At 39.5% G+C, this 24,315-nt stretch overlaps 1 protein-coding gene across 5 annotated transcripts in view; it reads right to left on the bottom strand.

Moving 5' to 3' along the window:
* The window catches only part of LOC117548142 (protein diaphanous homolog 3-like), a 182,841-nt gene that overhangs the window by 146,667 nt on the left and 11,859 nt on the right, over positions 1-24,315 (bottom strand). For all 5 annotated transcript variants that reach the window (XM_034219218.1, XM_034219192.1, XM_034219210.1 and 2 more), the window contains 3 exons: positions 12,268-12,398; positions 316-390; positions 56-125 (listed from right to left, as the gene is read on the bottom strand). In XM_034219218.1, coding sequence (XP_034075109.1) covers positions 56-125; positions 316-390; positions 12,268-12,398 — 276 coding nt within the window. The remainder of the gene's footprint in view (positions 1-55; positions 126-315; positions 391-12,267; positions 12,399-24,315) is intronic.

Below are 24,315 nucleotides of genomic sequence, written 5' to 3'. Positions count from 1 at the left end.
CTGAATCACTGACAAAACCTTCATTTAAATGAAAGAAAAATCTTTATTCTTTTACCTTATTGTTCATGACGGCTTTGAGACACTGGACAACTTTATGTTGATTCTTTTTGTCAAGTTTCTCTTGCCTATGGAAACAAAAGAGTAATGATGAACTCATGGTCTGTAATGTTCAACATAAAGACTCCAAACTGTTTGCAGGGGGTTTGAAAGTTATTGTACATTGTTATATGCAGACAAAGGATTCTAAATAAACAATTATACTGAGACAGGTACGAAACTGTATACAAATATGCATGACTGAATGCATAAACTTACTGTTTCTTGAACAGCAACCTTTCCAAAATGTCCAGCAGCAGTCCAAGACCCTCATGTCCAAAGCTCTGCACCCAACTGAAATAACAAACATCCAATCAATATCACACCAGAGCAGGACTGACAACTGACAGCAACACTGTCAGACTCATCAGCCACTGAGAAAAGCTTTGAGACAGAATACCACATGTACAATTCAGTACTTTGTGCTCAGGAAAAAAGGCAGCAGAAGTGAATAAGGTGGCATGGCTGATAAGAAAATGTGCACTAAAATATTGTAGCCAGAGGGAAGCAGCAAATGGAGAGCACATCCAGACACTTCATTAAGACTGACTCTCAAAATTATGAAATAAGCCCAATCTGTCCAGAGAAAAAGCGATAAATGTAAATCAAAACCAACTTTAGCAAGAATAATACTGAACATTTGGACATATATCTACTGTGATGATGCAAAGATATAATTATGTTTATACAACCAAAATACTGGTTAAAAGGCCTGGATTCATATTCTGAGAGAAAAAAAACAAATGGCAAAAAGAGAAGAAACAACCCATTTAAAGTAACTTCTTTAGGTAAAGCAGTACGTATTCTAAAAACTTAGAGTTTATATATTTTTTTATTAATATTCGTCTACATACAAATATTATCAATATAAACTTTAAAGCGTATGAATGAAACAGGGTTTGTGTGATAGTGATGCCTAACAATACACGTTTGCTTCATGAATACAAATCTAACTTTGAGCCGATTGAATCAAAACAGAATGGCAATCAAGATAAAAAAATAGCAGTATAACATTTGATTTCCATGTTACTGGAAATCAAATGCTGGAGATCCAAGGTTTTCTCACAAAAGTGCAGGGAATGTCAGAAAGAGTAGGGACAACTTAAGAACAGAGAAGTTTGAACTCTGATTCAAACAAGGAGCACAAAAAGGAAGACAAATCATATTGTGAGTTCAGGTGAAAATCCTTAGGGTATGCAAAACACAGACAGCATGAGTACGATTGTGAGAGACTGCACCTCCCTCCTGATTGAAACTTACAATTACATTTCTGATCATCCGCATTCAGTGTTTGTACAGTTCTAATCAACAAGCTGCATGCATTCCATGAAATCTACAGACATTCTCAAGGTGACAACATAACATGGGAAGCTGTTATCCGAATATCATTTCTTGAAAAGCATTATAAGATTGTAGGTTGATGCTTGACCATTAGTTTATTCATGTTTTGTCACATTATTGTTTCAGATGGTTGAAGCTTATTCTTAGGGCTGTACCCCAATCTGAATTGTTTGACTTGAATGGAGTTTGGCTGCTAGATTTCAGAATATGACTACTCCTTCCTGTTGTTGTTGTTGTTGTTGTTGTTGTTGTTGTTGTGGCATTGGCAGTATAACGAGCAGCTCTAGGTCAGCTTGGAAATGCCCAGTGAGAAGGTGATTGCGGTTTTGGCCTTGAGCTGCCAGCACCCCTTGCCCAGAATGTGCCCCTTCCCCAGGAACATGGACCCAAATGCTTGCTGTGCCCTCTCTTCCCTCGTCATTACCATTACCACCAGGGATACATTATTTACAAGAGCACAACGTTCTTCATAGATCTATTCTATAAACCTGCTTTCAAAGTACAAACCCTGACCAAAAACAATGTATGATTTGGCTTCATATTTAGATTTCTTCACACCTCGTTTTCAAGTGATTTCCATTCAATATTTTTCACCAAAAGAAGTGTGTTTGTTTTGAGTGCTGCAACTTCATAAATATGTAACGGTAGTTGATTCAAAGAAGGGTAGCACAGCAAATCTGAGGTTGGAAGGTAACCTAAAAAATGCTTAAATTATTTTTGTTTTGACTGCTATTTTTGCATGTAATTTAACATTAAGTAACCCTAACCCCGATTTGCTCAATAACATAAGGATAGCTTACTGTTGAGATGCTCTACACAGAGATCCATGTACTGTTCCAAAACAATCTCAGATCTGAAATGTCTAAAGTGTACAGTAGTAAAGATTACACCCATGAAACGGAGGGATTCAAGCATGTACACAATTAGTGAAGGGTTTCTTTAAAATAATCCAGGCTTCAATTCAACCTGACCTATGCTGACGAAAGGAAGACAAGATGCAGGAGAGCAGAGTGCCTCCACATCAAAATGGTGTATGACTATTTGTGTTCATTTGTGACAGGGTCAAGAAAATAAGAGGCTGACACAAACAGTCACTTGGATTCTGATGAAGACAGGGAAGGCTGTTGCCAAGGTAGCTAAATAATGTGGCTCTCATGTTTGAGAAAATAATCTATTTAGCCTGCACTTCTCTCTGGGCCATGGCCCAGGCCATTCTGGTTATAGAGTACCCAAGGCAGGGGTCTTGACATGAGCTTCATTGAAATGCATAACTCAGTGGCAACGGCATGCTAGTTTGTCATCATCAATAGCTGAGGCAGAAAGTAAGGGAAAGTAATCAGTTGATCTATAGAAGGAATTATTTCACAGGAAAAGAACAAGCCCATACTGTCAGGGTCTCCAACAACACATGTGACGGATATCGGCCTTGAAATTCAGAAGAGAAAAGTGGAAGCGGAGATGGTGACATAAGTTGCCTACCAAAGGCTTCTTGTAAAAGGCCTGACACACTTGGACTCAGTGCCCAGAAATCAACAATAAAATAGCTGTCCACAACTGGAGATACGTCTCATCTTCTAGAACAAGAACAATCAGGCCGATGCAATAATACATACAAAAAATATTTCTTTGTGTCTTAGCAGAAGGTCAGGAAGAGCTGGGAGAAGGCAGATAAAGATAGACAGACACTGCGCATCTCTATCGATCTGGTGCATTCTGCTAACGCACAAGACACTTTTGAATCGGCCTTTGTGCCTCGCCAGAACCTGCTGGTTTTGTTCTCACACTGTGCAGATCAATTGACTGGCAACAACATTGAAGCTTACACTGCATTATTAGTTTGGCCAATGACAATGGCATAACGTTTGTTCTAACAAGATGGCCACCCAATAGACAGGTTATTGAAAGAGAAAAAAAGGCATTACTTTGCCATTTCTATTATTATCGGAATGTTAAACAAAAATAAAAATAGAAATCTGCAGATGTCAGGAATGTGTAGACATTGGTCTGTAATGCAACAAAGTGTTGTTTTATCAAAGCAGTGTCAAGACTATAATGTTAGTCATAAGATGTAAAATACTAGGGGGCAATCAATTCTGGTCTGTAATAAGTGACTTAAGGGTCAAATCCATACAGTTGTATTCTTAAAAAAGCTATACGGTAAATAGGGTTGCTATTTTCATAGTATAAGCAGTAGTAGTTTTGCAGTAGGTCATAAAATAATAAAATAGTAGTATTCAGATAATAATCAATAAAAATGTTGAACGTAAAAACTCGATGAATCAGTATTTATATTCATTTATTGACCCGTTTATTTATCTTGTGCAGCTAAGTGGTTTGTATTTGACATGCCGTCTGTCTCGACTCTAAAGTAATTAGTATTTTAAATTCTGTTTGCTAATCTAGCATGCTTTGGCAGCCCTTGGGTTTCATTAGTTCCTAACATCTGGCACCCCTCCCACATCCCAAATGAGAAACTTTAATCACATTCTCTGCCTGAATGTCCTCAGTGTTTGGAGCCGTGTCGTGGAAAAATTATCGGAAAACACTGTCCTTAGTTGTTCTTTGCTAGTAAAACTGCAGCACTGATTTATATCTGACTGCGACCTTATATCGTAAGTCATTAGTCATACAGATAGGACATAGAACAGACATGTTCAGTGTCATTGTGCAGCACAGTCTGAGTCGCTTCAATGTTAACATTAGTCACTGAACTACACATGCTACTTTCAAAGCCGAAACAAAAGTTTTAGAGATCCATTTCCTCCTCCAGCAGTGTTCACATTTCAGAAACATATGACCCTTTTGGTGCAAATGAGCTACTAAGCAAATCATGACACATTTGTCTTAAGTCAATCGTATTAATAATGAATTATGATTGTGTTTTAAATCTCAGGGTTGATTAAACTGCACTGTGCCCAGTAAATATTATCTACCTTCTAAAATAAATACATAAAATACACAAATTAGTGTGTCTGTGTTGCCTTTACAATATAAATGTATGTCTGTGTTCTGTCAGCCTCTTTTTTATTTTGATAATAAACTTGGGGTTGTGGTTGCAACGAACATTAACGTTGGCGTGTCAATGTCATTTTTATTTTTGTAATCATTAACTTGGCTTACATCGACCTGCAAAATGGTGTTGACCCATACTTAAAGAGTAATTCACCATACTTAACCGTTCCTACAAAACTTGAATTAGCTCTGTTGTTTTTCCTAACAAGGACAACTAAATTACTGAAAACTATTTGAGTTCTGGAGCCATGATGTATTTTCGGATTACAAATAGGATGTTGATGTTTATCGATAGAAATCTGATTCTGGTAGCAGCTATCAATCTGCAACTAGGGCTGCTCAATTAAATCGTATTTTAATCGCAATTACGATTTTGGCTTGCAACGATTATGAAAACAACATAATCGAAATAAAACGATTATTTTTTATTCCATTATTATTTATTATTATTTTTTTTTTTTATTGGTTTTTCAGTTGAATTATACTTAAAGTTCAGGGTAAACAACTGTTAAAAACATACTTTTCAACAAATGTTTTCAAAGTAAATGGATAATCGTTTTTAATAATCGTGATATCAATTATTGACCCAAATAATCGAGATTATGATTTTTGCCATAATCGAGCAGCCCTATCTGCAACTGACAAGTACATCTGGCTTCTTATAGTCTTGTGCAAACACTGGCTCAAGTTTCAACATATCTTTGTGAAAACATGTTAGTGGTCAGTCTCCCAACATGTGTATGAGATATTGTAAACTACTTGTATTTGTTATTTGTACAATGCACTATCAACTTTATTATTAATGCTACCTCTGGGATCAGAGCATAGTCACACCTCAACATCAACAGATGCAAAAAGAAGCACAGCAGTATTCTACTGAGAGGTATCATCTCAGAGAGACACCAAGAAACAGAGCAAGAGCATTAAAAAATAAGGAAAACAAATTCATCATCCCATTCCCTGGGAAAACAAAAACCGTCATAAATCAAAGAGAAGAACGGGGCGCCTTATAACAGCTAAGGTAAAGCTTGACTTCTAACAGTCTCAGGAGGATGCCTCCAAAGTTCCAGTCAGAGCAGCAGTGTTGCACTCCGTTAAAGAGATTGTGAACCAGAAATAAAAGATTAACTTTAAAATCTTGTCCCTAGTATAGAAAGTGAACCAACTACAGGAGGGCTCTTCAGGGATGGAGAGAAGTCACAGTAATATGGAGCATTTTAAATAAAAATAGAGGCAATTTCATTAATTGAGGACTGATTGATGCTCTAGCGGACTGCCACTAACAACAGTGACAATCTTGTTAAAACTAACCAACAACTTTCAAAAATATTGCACATTTATAGAGTATTCAAATGAATAGGAGTTGTGTTTGTTTCTACATCATTTCATTAAAATATCCGGACTCTACCTACATAAATGATGTGTATACCATACACACATTTACAGTAGCAGACAATCCAAAAGATTTCACACCAGTTAATACACCCTTTCATTTTGGTAAAAAGACACAAGTAAAAATCCCTACAAACGTTGCTAATACTGTATTTCACTGATGAAAGGAATAGTGGTTTTAATGGTTAAATTACAGCAAAAATAACATACCGCTTAAGGACCTAAAGCATTTATGTGTAAATTTAACTTTTTCACATTTGTTTCTGTTACCTCTCAATATTGAGGACTGTCTAACCAATTTACAAATATTAAACATATTTTTAAATCAATACTTGTCATTATATATAATTTGTGGCTGGGGTTGCATTGGATAGCATTAGATGTATTATAAAGGAGCCAATTAGTGTTTACATCCCATACTTAATAAAGGAATGTATTTATATAAGTCATACTGATAGCAATACTTAGATATGGTGAGTATGTGAGTATGCTACTTGGGTGGCAAGTGTATAAGAGAGGAAAAAAAAAGCATCTACGCTTTTTTTAAAACATTGGTATAAAGAGGGAAGCTAAACTGTACTCTACTTTATAGCCAAGCTGAACGAAAAATAAAATACATTTGTGGCTTTAAACCTGAAGGTCAGTATTAATATAAAATCACAAACCAATTTCCACTTGTTTGTCAGATCCATTTATCAAATCCATTTAATACAATTACATCTTTTAGCCTTGCTGATCCTGTGTGCAGTGATGTGGCCTCTTTTGCAGAAAGGCAGAGAGAGCCAGAATAGCTGAGGTGTTAAAGTATACAGGGGTCAGAGGCAAGCGTTCACAGAACGCAGTGCAGCTTCAGGAAGTACAGTACAAAATGATCGCCAATGGGGACTGCTTTGCCCCGCCAGAAGAAACCTGATGAGGGTGCACATAAGTCTGTCAGCCTATAGTAGCAGAATGCAAAAACCTGATGGCAAATGGAGGCAGTGAGCAGGACATTGGCTACAACAATGCCAAGAACGTGACAGTGATAAGAATCCACAAACAGTGGCAGACAAAATACCTTTACTGCCAAATAAATCCCACACAAAACGATTGTAAAGGTGCGATTAGATAGCAAGGGGTTACCGCTGTCAGCACACTGCTTCTTGCCAAGGCAGATTTATCGTCATTATGAGCCGGACTGTCCATTGTATTAAGGGTGACTTAATCAAGAGTCTGGGCCTATGGGCCAGGTTTTACTCAAGGATCACAAGCGAGAGCTTCTAAAAAGCAACAGTGCATATGTATAGACCAGGGGTCGGCAACCTTTTTGATATGAAGTGCCATTAAAAAAATATATATTTTATCAGCGTGCCGACGATCGTGAATTATCAACGGGGGGGGGGGGGGGGGGGGGTGAAGAGCTTGACGCTCGTGAACTGTCAACAGGAGGGCGGGGGGAGCCACGCTGCGGGGAAGCAGTGTGTGGACCTGTCAGCGCAACTTACATTATAGGGATGCTGCTCCGATCAAGTGGGCAGGGCCTATGGGGATCTTCCATTTAAAGTTATGTTTAAAACTCAGTTAATGGGGCTCAGTTAATGGGGCTCATTCACTGGCGCTTCCACAAACAACAACCAACATAATTATTACATTCAAGTTTACATTTACTTTGGATAAGAACACGGGAGAAATGAGCGGAAGCGCTCTCTTTTCCTCTCTCCTGACAGCCTGTCAGTATCTCATGCAGCTCACTGATCTAGTAATGAGTGACAGTGAAGAATACATATATTTATAACTAGTTTAGCTAGTTCCAGAGGTAGATCAAATAGCTAAGTGTATTAGGTCTAACTCTTAGTGTGTGTTTTGCTCCTCTCACCGGTCCGTCACAGCGGGTGGAGCTGCAGGATTTCTGCTTCACACACACGATGCATACCGCTATTTTATTGTCATTTTCGGACACCTTAAAATACTGCCAGACCGGTGAAGCCATTTTGGAGAGCTTGTTTTGCCGCGCACAGAGAAAAGTGTCATGTATTTTACGTCATGCGATCGGCTCTTGCGATCGGCATTTTTAGAGAGCACCGATCGATCGGCAGAGAGTGAGTATCGGTCGATATCGATCGGCGGCCGATCGATCGGAGCATCCCTAACTTACATGATGCCGAATTTAACAAACAAATTTAAATAATTGGTTTAAACAGCATAATAATAAGGACGATCGTCCGTTCTGTGATTCTCCAGAACACACATGGCCAGTCCGCCCCTGTGTAGAATGTTATTTCGATGTGAGATGAGCAGATCGCCACTGGGCTTTCAACTAAATACACAGCCACGCAAACACTGCGGCATTTGTACAGCTCCTATGGGTACTGCAATTAGTGAAGTGCTTTCATCCGTGGTGAAACGATCAGCACTGCACCACGGAGGAAAGCGGCAGAAGTCGCCAGGAGATAAAGAGAGCGGGGCTGCGTTGCGTGCATGGCTTCCTTCTGCAGGTAACGGGGAGACGCGCTCTGGCGGCGGCCTTGTTCAGGATCCGAAAATAACATTTAAATATTTTTGCACACTTATTCCTAGTGTGCCACTGGTTACGGTGCTGGTGCCAATGGTGGCACGCGTGCCAGGGGTTGCCGACCCCTGGTATAGACGGTTGCTTTTTAAGCCAAAGTTTTATCAACACCCATGTAACCAGCCCGAATATCCACTATTAACACATTGCTAGGCAGTGCCTAATTAAAACCTGCCTGTTTGGGGCCATTTGCTTCACCTCCAATGTTGCTGCTTACAGGTTATTGGTCTTTTTGAGTTTTTGACATATGTCATTAATAATTGCCTTAGTTCTGAAACACATCCCTGCTTGGCTAATGTCATTGATTATATTAAAAAAACAAAAAACAAAGATAGAATCTTGGCACAAATGTTATCTTGGCTATCTTGAAAAAGCTGCGCTGCTGAATAGGTTCTAGAAAAAAAATAATGAGGTGTCTGTTCTTTAACTCCTACATTCATGTGTCGTCACACATGCACCACTATGTTAGTTGTTAGGAGAGAGTCGCAGTGGGCGGGAGTGCTATTTACATGTGAACTCAAAAAGCTGAGCCTGAAAGTAGCAAGGCTTTTTTTAGCCATCAGAAGGCTTAAGCCCAGAAAAAAAATCAATGAAATGAGAGATTCAAGCTGTGTTTACAACATATAAATGAACCAAGGTTTACTCCCTGATGCTGGAGTGGTTATACGCAAAGGAAAAGGGAGAAGCCATAGCCATGGATGGTTTGACGGATGAATTGAAGGGCTAAAATATAAAACATTATGACTATATTCGAGCAGTATAAAACTATTTAATTGGATATAAATAAATACGTTCATAGAGACAGCTGAGTCTTCCTGTGTGTAATGCATACTTACATTGCGATGGTGCTCAATATTATCCTTTTTATTGCTGTATTTTGTGTGAGCGTATTCTATCTGTTGTATTTGTTCTATGTCCTATATATCAGGGTATATGCAGGAATCCTGAAGTGAAAATGAATACCTTTTAAGACCTTTTTTTAAGACCCTTTCCATACATTTTAAGACCTCATCGCCACTTTGAGTTTTAACCGGTTACATTTACCTCACATTTACTATATACAGCATTGATTGTCCTTCCTCCTTATCTTCCAACCATTTGGACGCAAACTTGCAGTTCCCCATAACGATGATGTTTACAACCGGTGTAAACGGACCTTTGCACGCTATCAAGCAGTGAGCGTGCGATGTCCTGTTCAGATGACGTCAAATCCAACGGGATGCCATAAATAAACTACACAGAATCACACAACACACCTACGCAATGATTACATTCAGGCACACTTTGGAATACAACCTCTTTCCACAATTGATATACTTAGACAAGCTACAAAATGTAATACCTTGGAAAATGCCGTTTAATACTTTTTAATAGCCTTAATTTTCGCTAATTTGATTTATCAACTTTTAATACTTTTTAAGACCCCGCGGACACCCTGTATATATATATATATATATATGTTGCACTGTTGGAGGAGCCTGTGACTTAAGTTTTTCATTGCCATATCTAGCTAATGTGCAAATGACAATAAAGCCTTGAAACTGAAACTTGAAATAAGCCCAGATTGTACATTGTGAAAAAGGCACAGGGGTCATTTGCGTGTGTGGCATTTTCAACATGATTGATCTTGAGGAAACAGGATATAAGTGTACCTAGTAAACATTAAAGACAAGGCTATGTGTGAAAATGACACTGTCAACAAGCATGTAGTGATAGTGTGAATATCTAGACATGGAGAACTTTGGAGCTACAGCAAAAGAGAGCAGCTCTACAAATGAACTGAGATTTACACACATATTTGTAAGCTATTCTAGTACGCCCGACCAATACAAAGAACAGTTTTAAGGTTAGGATAATGTAGCTTTTTACAGTTCTTTAGTAAGTGTGCAGAGCAATGTTGGTTTAAAATGGCAATTTGAAGGTTGGATATTTGTGGATGTATTGTGTATATATTTAATAGGTAAGTTAAGTCCAGTTTAATGTTACTATTTAAAAAGACGGTTCTAATTGAAATACTTTTTTTTTTATTGTCTCGTTTGGTGGCATAAATGTGTGCATTTGATACAGACACAGGAGCGGTTGCTTCAGGGCCTCATATATACAGTAGAGCTTGGGTAAAAATAATGAATCCTCGACCACGCTTAATGTAACATTAACAGATCAGCAAGTTTTCCCTATTTGAACACCAACAAACTAGTGTTGCACGGTGTACCGATACTTGAAAGGTACCGCGATACCCTGCCGTTAAAAACGTTACGATTCCTCCGTTTCATTAGTATCGATACTTTAAGAATGACGGGGAAAAGTACTCCGTTGAGAAAGCGCTGTTTTAATCCCTCCCCTCTCAAGCACGCTCCAAGTGCCTCCCCTCTCTCATGCACTAGCTAGCTGCCAGAGCATGTGAGAAAACGGGGAGCAAGTGGCTGCAAGTGGGAGTGCAACTGCCGCTGCGCCTCGGCTTGTTGACAAAAAAGACGCCAGAAGCGAAATGTGTAAGTATTTTAGCTATATCTCTGACAGTGAGGGCAAGCCTACGGACACCACGAGGCCTGTCTGTAAGAAATGTTTTAGATCCCTGCAAACACATCAAACTTGGCTAAGCCCCTCGCCGACCGGCATCCAGAGACAGACAGGTTAGCGAATGTGATAGATAACATAATTACATCATGCTCAGCCCATGCCCTCAAATCTAAGTCAAACAAGTGTAATTTATTTTGTGTCAAACTAACGTTTTCGTAGTTTGACGAGGCAATTAATGGCAATGATAACTGTCTAATATGGCTATCTTTTTAGCTATCTTTTTAGCTATCACATCTGCAATGTACATTTTGTCAATAATTATTTATATTACTGTACTATTACATGTTAATAAAATATAAAGTTAACTATCAAAGAAATCACATAAACTCAAGTATAAAGAAGAGACCATGTTGTAAGAAAACACTTAACAGATAAACTACAATTGTATTGATCATGAAAATAATAAAAGAAAAGTATCGAAAAAGAATCGGAATCGCAATTCTTGACTTGGTATCGGTATCGAAACCAAAATGTTGGTATCGTGACAACACTACAACAAACTATCCACACAGGGTTTTTCATTTCAGGAAGCTTTTCATCCATCTGCTTTTAAATCTCTAGCAGAGATGCTTTCTTTTCCTTTGCATGAACGGTTGGATTTGGTGGTAGAAAAAAGTACTTTTTTCTTTGTGAGTTTGTTGTGCAGAAAGTATGAAGTTAACAGTGTGTGTATTTTTTCTGATGACAAAATTGATTACAATAACTCGTCAAACCACCTGCTTGTAAAAGTGAAGGGATTCTTGTTAGCACCAAAGCAGCAGCAAACACCTCTCCAAGTGTACCTGGACACAGACATCTGTAATAGAAGATGCAAAGCCAGGGGAAACACATCTCTTATGAGTGCCTGTGTCTGGCTTTGCCATGGTAACAGACTAATAGGGGCTAGCAATTTTTGGGAGGAAATGGGGAGGTATTGAGATAGGTTGGAAGATGGGGATTTACTTTTGTGTTGTGTGTAAACATTTTGTACAATCGAAATTGAATTTTCTTCTTTTCTTTTCTTTAAAGGTCTTTTGAAACAGGGCTGAAACAGAGGGGATTATGGGATGCTACAATGCATGATCTGTTTGGTATTTCGAGCCAAACACTTCAGAGACATGTTTGTATGTATCTGAGACATATAATATATTGATGAAAAACAGTATAATAGGGGACCTTTAAAAAGGGAATAGAATATGCGCAAAAATATTTGACATGGCATTAGATAGTTAATTACGTCAAAATATTTTTATACTATGTACTTATTAATAAAAAAAATTAAAAGAGATAACAGTGAGGACACTCAAACTAAACTGTACCTGACAGGGTTGCTGGTGAGGGACACTCTCAGTGAGTCTAGACAGGCAAACAGGCGTTCGTCCATCACCCCAGACTTCAGCTCTCCCAGAAACTCCTGGGGAGATATCTGATGGCTGCTTCTCAAGCTACCCTGGAAGAAAGAGGAAGAATACATCTCTTAGGTATAGCCATGGCAAAAGTTTTCAAGACAACATGAGGCCAAAAATAGAAACTGAATAGTCAATACACATACAGAAACACCATTGTTGACAGTTTTAGAAGTTTCATTTCAAACCTTTATTTAATCAGATTGGTCCCTTGAGATCATAGATCATAGTAGCTTCATTCACATTTTCACCTAAACTGTTGATATATATATATATATATATATATATATATATAAAAGTGGACCTAAAACAGAACCTTGAGGAACACCATTAGCAATGTTTAACCACTCAGAAGACAGCCCATCAAAGTGAACACATTGGGACCTTTCAGAGAGGTAGTTCACAAACCAACCCACTGCATGGCTGGATATACCAATACTGAGTAGCCTCTGCTTTAAGATGCGATGATCGACGGTATCAAACGCTTTGGAAAGGTCAATAAATAGAGCTGCACAACTTATTGTCTAAAATACTCGTAATGTCATTCACCACTTTCATTGTCGCAGTGATGGTGCTATGTTGCTTTCTGAAGCATGACTGATGTTTAAACAGGATATTATTTTTACATAAAAACTCCTTTACCTGTTCACTCACTAGGCGTTCGAGCACCTTTGCCAGAACTGACAATTTAGAGATTGGCCTATAGTTATTTAAAATAGTTGCCTCCCCTCCTTTTAGCAAAAGGCAGGACATAAGCTGACTTCCATATTTTTGGAATTGTATTTGTGCTGAGGGAGAGGTTAAAAAGAGTAGTGAGAGGAAGAGCAATAAAATCTGCAGCTATATTTAAAACGAAAGGTTCTACGTTGTCCGGGCCAGCCGGTTTCTTAGGATCTAACTTGGTTAAGGCTTCATGAACAACATTAACAGTAAAAGGAGTAAAACTGAAAGGGTTTTCCAGACCACCTTGTTCAGAGTCACGGATTGGGGTGTTCACAGAAGCAGAGTTAGAAACAGAATCAAACAGAGAACCACAGGACACAAAATGCTTATTAAAGCAATTTAACATGGTGGCCCTGTCCGATATAGTGCCAGATGCTGTGGTAAGGCAAGGAGGTAGCTCATTACGGATCTCACTGGTGGATATCGATTTTATGGCTTTCCAAAATTTCCTAGGATTATTTAGATTTTCTGTGGGAACTGACAAATAGTACTTCGACTTAGCAATTTTGACATTTGAAGTGAAGCTATTTCTTAGCTGCCTAAAACGCAGCCATTCTACCTCTGAGCATGATTTCCTAGCCTTTGCCCAGGCCTTGTTTCTCTCATGCTGAGACTAGACAGTTCAGCAGAAAACCAAGGATTGTCTCGTCCCTTTACTCTAAATGTACGCAGGGGTGCATGTCTATCAATGATCTCCATAAATCCAAGATAAAAATAAGACCATGCAGTTTCTACATCAGCACACAGATCGATTTTTCCCCAATCAAACAGATCATGAACAAAACCCTGCTCCACAAAATGTTTTATGTCTCTCTTAATAATAATACAAGGTTTAACCTTTTGGACCTTAGTGTCCCTAATTGTGGCTACAGCACTGTGGTCACTAACATCATTCGCAAATACTCCCACAGATGAGTATTTATAGGGAACATTAGTTAAAATGAGATCAATTAGGGAGGATTTATTACGGGACTTAATGTTAGGGCGAGTAGGACTGTCAACAATCTGAGTAACATTCAAAGAGATACAAAGGTTTTTAAAATCCTCTGACACTGCAGTTAACCAGTCCCAGTTAAAATCTCCAAGTAGCACTATTTCCTTGTAGTCTAGCTGCGATAAAAGATTTGCTAGCGAAGACAAGGAGTCCTTGACAGCTGAGGGGGGTCTGTAACAGCCCACCACCATGAACTGTTGCCCCTTTGCCACTTCTATATTTAAGGATAAAAATTAAAATTGCTTACTGATAGATTTGGAAACTAATGTGGATACACTGAGCTTATTCTTAACATAAATGGCAACGCCACCACCTTTATTTGGCCGGTCGGAACGATACACATTATAACCATTTAAGGCAATGTCAGAGGCCAAAATAGATTTATTTAGCCATGTTTCTGATAAAACAATGACGTCAGCGTCAGTCGATTTTGCCCAAATGCGGACAAAATCTAGTTTACCTAACAGACTGCGCACATTCAAGTGGATGAGACCCAACCCAGACCTAGCTTTAAAATCAGCAGGAGTAGCGATCTGACTACTACTACTGGGCGGACCAGGGTTAGGTTGTACATTTCCTGACAGTAATAGCAACTAGGGATGCTCCGATTGCCAATTTCGGGGCCGATCGCTGGAATCGGTATCGGCCGATACCGATCGCCGATCCGATCGAGTGGGCGGGGCCTAAATGGAAGATTTAAACATCACGTTAAATCTTCCATTTAAAGCGATGTTTAAACTCAGTTAATGGGGCTCATTCACTGGAGCTTCCACAAACAACAATCAACTTAATTATTACATTCAAATGATGTACATTATTCAAGTTTACATTCACTTTGGAGAATAACACGGGAGAAATGAGCGGAAGCGCTCTCTTTTCCTCTCCCCCTCTCTCCCCCTCTCTCTCTCTCCTGACAGCCTGTCAGTATCTCATGCAGCTCACTGATCCAGTAATGAGTGACCCGACAGTGAAGAATAAATATATTTATAATAACTAGTTTAGCTTGTTCCAGAGGTAGATAAAATAGCTAATTGTGTTAGGTCTAACTCTTGTGTGTTTCTGTGACGAAGGTAACTTCGTCACTGTGGACTAACGGCTTCGGGCCTTGTATATTGCACATGTCTTTTATTTTGAAAAGTGTTCCCCCTCCCGTTCTTTCTGTTACTCCTGATTATGTTCACCTGGTGCCCTGTGTTGTCTCCTCCCCCCCACATGTGTCTAATTGCTCCCCCCTCACCTGTGTCTAATTGCTGATTAGTGGGTGTGTATTTAGGCTCTGTGTTTCCTGTTTGGTGAAGGCTGGTAGTGTGGGTGAGATCCTTGTGGCTGGTGACTGTGTTCACCTGGGCAGCAATATTGAGGCTGTGCAGGGGCGGATCTACCGGGGTGGCATGGGGTGGCAACTGCCACCCTAAACAATAGCCTTGCCACCCCAGCTGCCACCCCAGTTGGCATCTTTGTTTTGAAAGAAAAGTTGTGGCTCATCGGACATTTATGAGAGAAAATCTCTAATGTCCGAGTGCAAGTGAATGCAGCACAAGACGCGAGTCTTGTAACCCCTCCCCCGTCCCTGGCGCGAGAGTGGAAATATGATTGGTGGCGAATTCACTTGAACGGGGGGACGGCGCAAAACGAGAAGCCTTTCGGACTCAAGTAGACGGAAGGAATGAGGTAGTTGCGGTCTACAATGACAGAGAAGAGACTGTGAAGTTTGGCTGCACTCAGCATTGAATCAAAACGCACTAAAGCTTTAGATCTTAATAAGTTTGTGAGGCGTTTTGCTGAACAACAATTGCCGCATTCAGCTGTAATAGGCATGCCAACTTCATGCTCTGCTCACGGATGACTCGATGAGCATAAAAAACTGTTAAGATGATGACATTGTATGCGTGTATATATTTTTTTATTTGTGGAGGTCTGCCCCCAAAAAACTGTTTTAAGTCCTGAGAAAGTAAAATAAGACGGTGTGTAAAACTACACTGCCCAGACAAAAAAAAGTAACCACTTTGATTTAACTAGGCCAGTAGGTAAGAACTTTCCACTGGACAATAACTTACTGCAGCGATGTATATGTTTTAGCTGAATACACGTTTTTTTAACCCCAACTGATGCAGTTAGTCACTTCTTTAATATTTGTTCTTTCTGATGCAAAGTCAAGGTTGTAACTGTATATCAATAATGATATAATTACTTGTTTTTCAAATTTGAAGGAGGGTGAGCAAGCATCTTGATGAACATTCATCATTAACTCCTCCAAAAAATATAGTTTATTCAATAATAAGTGAATATGTGAATCATAACAGTTCTTCACTATATCTGTAAAGCGTCTTTGAGCACCTGTAAAAGCGCTAACAAATTAAATCTATTATTATTATTATTATTATTTATTAACAGTGATTGACAGCTGATAGGAATAATATGATTGTTAATAGTATCATATTCATTCAGACAAACATCGATGAGACAGTTAATTAATATACTTATTGCAGCAGTCTTCATATATTTGGTACCCCTGCTGGTCTAAGAGTGAAACCAACTCATTCAGTTAAAATTCATTAAATTACGTCTGCCACCTTATATATGCATATGTAAGGCTTTACTGATGTGCCACAATAATATCACCTATGTCATTGAGTTAAAATATTAATATTGTGCCTTTCCAAGTTAATATTGATTGTAGGGGTGTAACGGTTCACAAACATTTCGGTTCGGTAGTACCTCGGTTTTTAGGTCACGGTTCGGTTCGGTACGTTTTTGGTACAGCAGAAAAAATTATCACAAAACATTAAATATATATTTGTTAATTATTATTAAACTGTGAATAATGTATTCAAATAAATACAAAATATAATAAAATAAACATTAAGGTGCAGCATTTCGATGAACTGAAATAATCTGTATTTGAACTGTACTGTACTAGTACCTAAGCAGCCAGTTTGACATTAGGACTTGCTTGTCATTGTATTTTCATGTTTTTTTAAAGAGAAATGAACTTGTCCACATTGCTTGCCGAAAGGGCAGATCTGCTGGCACTAATAATGTCTCCTGCTGTGGAGAACACCCTCGCTAGGGACAGAGGTAGCAGATACAGCCAGGTAGCGCTTTGCTAACATGGCAACATAAGGATATTTGGCGTTTTTATTAGCTTTGGCTCGGTCTGAACTTTTTGCGAGTGGTGGAGGCTTAAATGCTAGTGGGAGTTGGGTTTGCACTTCAGTCTTTTTTCTTTTGGTACCGGTGATATTCACGTTCGGGTGATGCCTTTTCATATGAGTGCAAGTTTGATGTATTGCCAGCCGCGTAACCAATTTTAGTTGAACAATGCCGACAAACAGCTTTGGTTCGGTCCACCTGTCTTTGTCCGTCATCCTTGTACGTAACTGCGAAACCAAAATGTTCCCAAACCGGAGACTTCAATGATGCTGGAGGATTTTCGAGCTCAACTTTATCTGCGTGTGGTGCAGTGGGTTGTGAGTTGGTATTCGGATCAGGAGGTCACAGGTTCAAACCCCACTGCAGTCAGCATGTCGTTGTGTCCCTGGGCAAGACACTTCACCCCAAATTGCTCCTGTGGGGATTGCCCACAGTATTGAGTATGTAAGTCGCTTTGGATAAAAGCGTCTAACAAGTGACATGTAATGTAATGTAATGTAATCTGCGTTCGCCATTTCGACAGTTCCTCAAATTACTGACTACATTTGAACGCATCCCTGTGACCAGCTCTCATAGTATGCCTCTCGTCCAATGAAATGACTTGGTCGCTCTATGATATATACCTGAGATTACTTCCAGAAAGTTGTTCATGTTCTCAATTTTTTACGTTTAACGCTATATTTGTTCGGTACACACGTGTACCAAACCGAAGGGCCCGTACGTAATAATTTCAGTACGGGTACGTGTACCGTTACACCCCTAATTGATTGATATGATTGCGATTTAAATCAGCATATACTTCTGCCAGGGAATGCCACCCCTCAAAATCTCCTGCCACCCTCTTGCCACCCCATGAATATTTGTCTAAATCCGCCCCTGAGGCTGTGTATCCTGTACCACAGCGATGAATAAATGCCCACACCGGGTTATATTTGGATTATCTGCTTCTGCCTCCTTGCTTGGTCGGGCCGCTCAACGGTCAGCTTCACAGTTTCGTTCCGCTCACCGGTCTGGCGGGCGGAGCTGCAGGATTTCTGCTTCACACACACGTTGCATACCGCTATTTTACTGTCTTTTTCGGACACCTTAAAATAATGCCAGACCGGTGAAGCCATTTTGGCGAGCTTGTTTTGCCGCACACAGAGAAAAGTGTCATGTATTTTACGTCATGCGATCGGCTCTCGCGATCGGCATGTTTAGAGAGCACCGATCGATCGGTAGAGAGTGAGTATCGGTAGTGCGCAACATGATTGCAGCGTCCAGGCAGCTCCGGTTCGAGCATATGCCTTGAGTTGCACATAGCTCCAACGCCCATACCACCGACGACATGTTTGTTTACTGTCCTGGCTTCACGGCCGTACACCATTTACGTCACAGCCAGGCATGAGTTAGGGAGCGCTGGATTTGTGAAGAACTCCCCTCTTCCTAAACCACTAATACCACAGTACTGGCAAAACGGGAGGAGCCGAGTGAAAAACAAGCGCCCCTCATCCCAATCCACCCACACCGCAGTATTTTTTTCTTTTTTTTTACCCAAAAAATATATTGTATATTATCGGGGCTATTAATACTGTTATCGGGTTTATCGGGATGACGTCATAATTCCTAATATTGGACCGATAATTATCAGGCTGATAATTATCGTGCATCCCTAATTGTCATCTACTTTAGAAACACCGGAAAAGTCAGCGAGAGTGTGATTTGAGCTTAAGAAGCAGTCCTGAAGAACCATCATCGCAGGAAAACAAAAAAGACAAACATATTTTGTCGAGCAGATTGTCTGTGACAAGGCAACCGGTAATTGTTTGTGCAACACATCCGAACCTTTGCAGGGGATGCCCACTGCGGGTGGCAGAACAGACCTGAATCCAGTAGACTTCTCAGAATGACTAGAGATCTTCTCATAGTCCAAAACAGTTAACAGGCACAGCAGAATCCCGATATGGGCCATTTTCCCAGACCAGCACACAGTATCCGCGATGTTCCTGGAGCAAATCAGCACAGCAGCAAAGGACAGGCGAAAGCAGCAGCGTAGAAGCGCTCCGGTCCCTCCGTGGTATCCCTGGGGTGAAAGCAGGCCTCTGAAACAGCAGAACCAGGACAGGTGGAAAGCAGGCCCCAGCCTTGGTAAAATCCTCCTCCGCACAGCAGCACACGCCCGGTGGAAGCAGGCCAAGCCCGAAGCGTGGATCCACTCCGTCTCTCCGCGACGACTCCGGGGTAAAAACCTCTCCAGTACAGCTGTACTCTACAGGTGGGAGCAGGCCTCCGTAGATTGCAGATCGCAGGCAGCAACAGGTGGAGCCGCTCCGTCTCTTCGCGATGTCTCCGGGGGAAAAACACCTCAGTACAGCCGTACTCTACAGGTGGGAGCAGGCCTCCGTAGATTGCAGATCGCAGGCAGCAACAGGTGGAGCCGCTCCGTCTCTTCGCGACGTCTCCGGGGGAAAAACACCTCAGTACAGCCGTACTCAACAGGTGGGAGTAGGCCTCCGCAGATTGTAGGCCTCCGCAGATCAGATAAATAGATTACAAAAGAACAAATGTGCCGAAGGATTATTTTCCAGTATTGCACTTGTCTCTTTATAACCCTGAAAATCAATTTAAGTCTCGTCGTCTACTTGAAAAATGTTCATTCTAATAATCCTCGTCAGATGAGTGTGTATTTGTATTCTTCATTGGAGCAGCAGCATTAATGTTGAAGAGAATTGCACTCAGAAGACCAGATACCTTGGCCTACACTGCAGAGTGTAATAGTTACAAAGGAGCAGAGAGAAAACATGGTTTCCTGTACAATACTAAAAATAACAAGGTGAAGTATTTTCTCCAGTTTTAATCTTTTTATGTTTTTATAATAATTAGAATCAGTTTGAATGAGCTGGATAAAAGAATATGAGCAGCATTAGAGACTTCAACTTGGGCTGTGATTGCTAACTTTAGACTAGCAAAATCCATAAAGGTAATTATAATGAAAAAGGTTGCTCTTTAAAATTGTAGTACAACATATTTGGCATGTTAGGAATTCACAAAATATCAGATCATTTTCAAATAAATTCTAATTGTTAAGCGTTTTTCCTTTATTGAATTCAGGAAGCTAATCATGTTTACACATTTGTTGTAAAAGGGTGTGAAATGAGAATGAGAGAGATGAATTCAAGGTTTTTTTCCAAGGTTTAAATGTTGTCTGATCGTATCACTTGTGCAATAAGATAGTAGCTTTAATTATATGGAATTACAGGCTAATCAGCAACTGAACAAGACATACAATTAGAAACTGTAAGTAGGGGTGCAACAACTAATCGACTTAATCGATTAAAATCGATGACCAAATTAGTTGCCAACTAATTCAGTCGACGATTCGTTGGTGACGTCATAACGTGTGTTTTACGCGCCGTTAAGCTCCAACGTTATCGGTCTTTTTATCGGTACTGGATAAAAAAAAATATATGACATATGTATTATTGCTCCATAAAACATTATATCGCAGTCTTACGGCCCCTACACACGGCGGCGTGCGTTGTCGCTTGCCGGCGGGGGGGGGGCTGAAACTCGACCAACAACCAATCACATGAATCTCCCGCCCCAGACACACAAGCACGCGGTTTGATTGGCTAGAGCTTGTACTGGCATATGATTCGATTGGCTGACGCCTCCATCGAGGCGTCAAAAGTAGAACATGTTGCTCCCACAATGCAGTTTGGCGAATCGTGACGTCACCCCATTCAAAGTGAATGGGCAGAAGCGTTGAAGCGGCAACGCACGCGGCCGTGTGTAGGGGCCGTTAGTGTCGCCAACTCCGTTTCTAATATGCAATAAGACTACCAAATGCGTCTATGATGTATTTTTGATCTTTCCAATCCAGACCAGAGATCTCTCTCCCCTGTCTGTGTGTGAGAGGTGGGGCAGTTTACACACGAAGCTGCTACATGCATGCAACACACACACACGGTGGAGATGGCGGAGAGAAGCGCTCCAAGGTGTGGTTAAATGTTACCCTTGTCGATTTGGACAATGCTCATTGCCAAAAGAGCAATAAGAGTTTAGCAAGTAAGGGGCGGTAACACGAGCAATTTGTCTAAACATTTAGCAAAAGTGCACCACATTCAGACGGAGAAATGCACGTCTTTCTAGTAACTCTATAGCACCCCCATCCACGATGGCTCTGAGTGTTAACGAGGCTTGCTAATGTAAACAAAAATGAGATTATGTCCAAAACACGTCAGGCATTGTGTCTGATAGCAACTTTCTGTGGGTCCGCCGCCGATTTGACTTCATATCGGCAGCAAATCTGTATCTGCTCGTTGTACCCCCGTTTTTAAAAGATTTGGGAACGGAGGAAAAGAGAAAGATTTTATTTTCTGACGCTGCACACACATATGTATGTATAAAGACATAAAAAAGTGCATTTTGCATGATAGGTCCCCTTTAAATGTATAATTTTAAAGTTCAATACATGGATGTTTTTAAAGTCAATGAATAATTGTTTTTAATAATCGTGATATCAATATTGACCAGAAATAATCGTGATTATTATTTTGCCATAATCACACAGCCCTACTTGACAATGTGAAAAGGTTATCTTTTATCTGATCTGCTAACCTTGGTTTAAAATGTTGACGGACAGATTTTGTATTTTTGTAGTTTACTAAAATATGTATTTTTGAATTAAGTATTCATCTTTATTGTCTTCATTGTTAGTTTCCACATGCCTAAAACAACCTCAAGCTAAATCTAAAAGTTGATGGCTAAATAAGAGCATTTGAGAAATTGTGCAAGGCATAATCCGAATAATCGATAAATCGTTTCATTAAACGATAAGATTAATCGATTATCAATTTATTTGTTTGTTGCAGCCCTAACTGTAAGTCTACCATGGGCGTATAAGAGTAAGGTTATTGACTTTTTTTACAGTTAGTGGAAACTATATAGTGCTGGTTTCTTGAGTGGGTGTGCACTTCATAATTAACTCTGTGTTCAATTTTAGACCAATAACAGCAATATGAAACAAGCAAAAACTGTTCAGGCTAACAGTACTTTTCTATTAATACCTTTTACTAAATGTCCATATGTATATAACCACACAGTTTTCTGACAACCTTTATTTTCAGTAGTTTGTTCATATCTGTACCTACGAAGTATTTTCATAATTACCATGGAAAAGTTCAAAACTGTTTTAAGTACAAACATCGAAAACAGACATTTTAATTTAGTTTGAAGTATTTCAAGCAACATGTTTCCGACTGGATAATCGTTCAAGGCTTATTGATCAAAGCCAGCAGCGTCCCATCCTTAAGCAAGCCCGGGGTTATGGGTAAACCTAGATGCTCGATTCTGTTCTCTCTTTTTTGACCAATCATAAATAGTTTCCAAACGTAGTAATATCTCAGACCAAAAATTGCACTTTTCCAAGAAGCACATTTTCCAAATACGCACATAATTCAAAATATTTCAATGGTGTTTCAAATTGTTGTCATGAACAGAAATCAAACCAATTAACTGTGACAGCCATCATTTCTCACACTGCAGGGTTCTATATTCTTGCAAAGTATCACATGGAGATAACATGGATGTTTTTTTATATATATATATATATATAATTATAATTCAATTAATTAAAGGTCACCCAATCTCAACAACCCTTAGGTAGAGGGGTTTTATAATGTACCATAAATGCATTTCATATGACTGACACGTATAGCAAATTACAGAGGCATCTCACACACTGGGAAATATACACGACAAAGCTTCTCCTTTTTAAGTCTGGGAAACCACTTGCAAGACAATTAAAGCTGAAGCTTTTTTGTTTGTTTTGGAAGATGGTGTAACGAGAGAGAAAGATACAATTATTCAGAACAACAATTAAGCTGCACCAATGCCAGAACTTTACAATCGTCTGGACGTTTTTTGATTTAAAAATACTGTAGAAAACAACCTGTATCACAACTAGCAGGAAAGAATAAGCACTTTCCCTGGCAGCAAAAACATTGGAACTATACCCCGTCTGTCTCTCCCGACACCTCGTCAATATATAATACGCAAAACAATCTCACTCAAAAATGTTATCTTCAAAAAATAGATGTTCTAAAAATGCATTAAAAAACTTTAATTAAAAAAAAAGGTTTTTCAAATAATAATACATTGTATATACTTGTTTAAGTACTAAGGGTTTAACATGCATTGTATAAGCTCTATAAAAAGTGTAATTATGTGTATATATATATATATATATATATACACATACATACACACACACACAGTATATGCGCTTGGGCATGTGTTTATCTTACAACCAGCTCTGTTAACAATCAATGACTTTAATTAAGGTCTAAGCCACACTTTGAATTTTGGAAGCCATGGTTAATAATTTATGCTTGATCAATGTTAAACTAGAGACAGTAAGCACCTGCCTCACATTTTCTAATACTATTTGATTAAAAGTCTCTGAGGCTTGCTAGCAATCAGAAAGTCAGGGTAAACTGAGCTCCTCAGCACTGCCGATTCACATTAAACTGTGTTCTCAATAGAACATGTGTAAGATACCCACTTGACTGGGCAAAATAAGATGGCTGAAGCTTCAGAACAGCTTTGGCCGAACTTCAGAATGCAATTTGTGCACACTGTGGAGTTTGATCCACATTGATTGTGCATATGGCAGCCATCATTAAACAACTGTTAAAGGAGACCATTTACACTGACCATTAACTCTTTAGATGCACATATAGGCATGTACAAATTGTGTAAGGCACAGTAGACTTGAAAAAGTGTATCTGTGTATAAATGTCTTTCTTTGAAAGAAATAGCCTCGAAAACTGGTTCAGAACACTGCATTTGTTTGTATTATCTATATCTCGCCACTCTCCTAAGTCGTGGTGACATGGTGTATCACAAAGACAGAGCAGAGACATTTAAAAAAGTTAACACCAAGTAAAGCCCCATTTCATACACAGCAGGGGAACTGCAGACACCTTAACACAGTGGGGTTTCTAGAAGAAGTAGAATCATTTTGTTTTTTTCAAGACAACTACTGCTACACAAAACACTGGCAAAGGTCAACAAACATTTTGTGTAACACAATACATGACACGCGTCTC

Source organism: Gymnodraco acuticeps, unplaced genomic scaffold (genome assembly GCF_902827175.1).
Source record: "Gymnodraco acuticeps unplaced genomic scaffold, fGymAcu1.1, whole genome shotgun sequence".
In the NCBI taxonomy this organism is placed as follows: Eukaryota; Metazoa; Chordata; class Actinopteri; order Perciformes; family Bathydraconidae; genus Gymnodraco; species Gymnodraco acuticeps.
The sequence above is the reverse complement of the archived record's forward strand: the minus strand, read 5'-3'. Positions and strand labels throughout refer to the sequence as shown.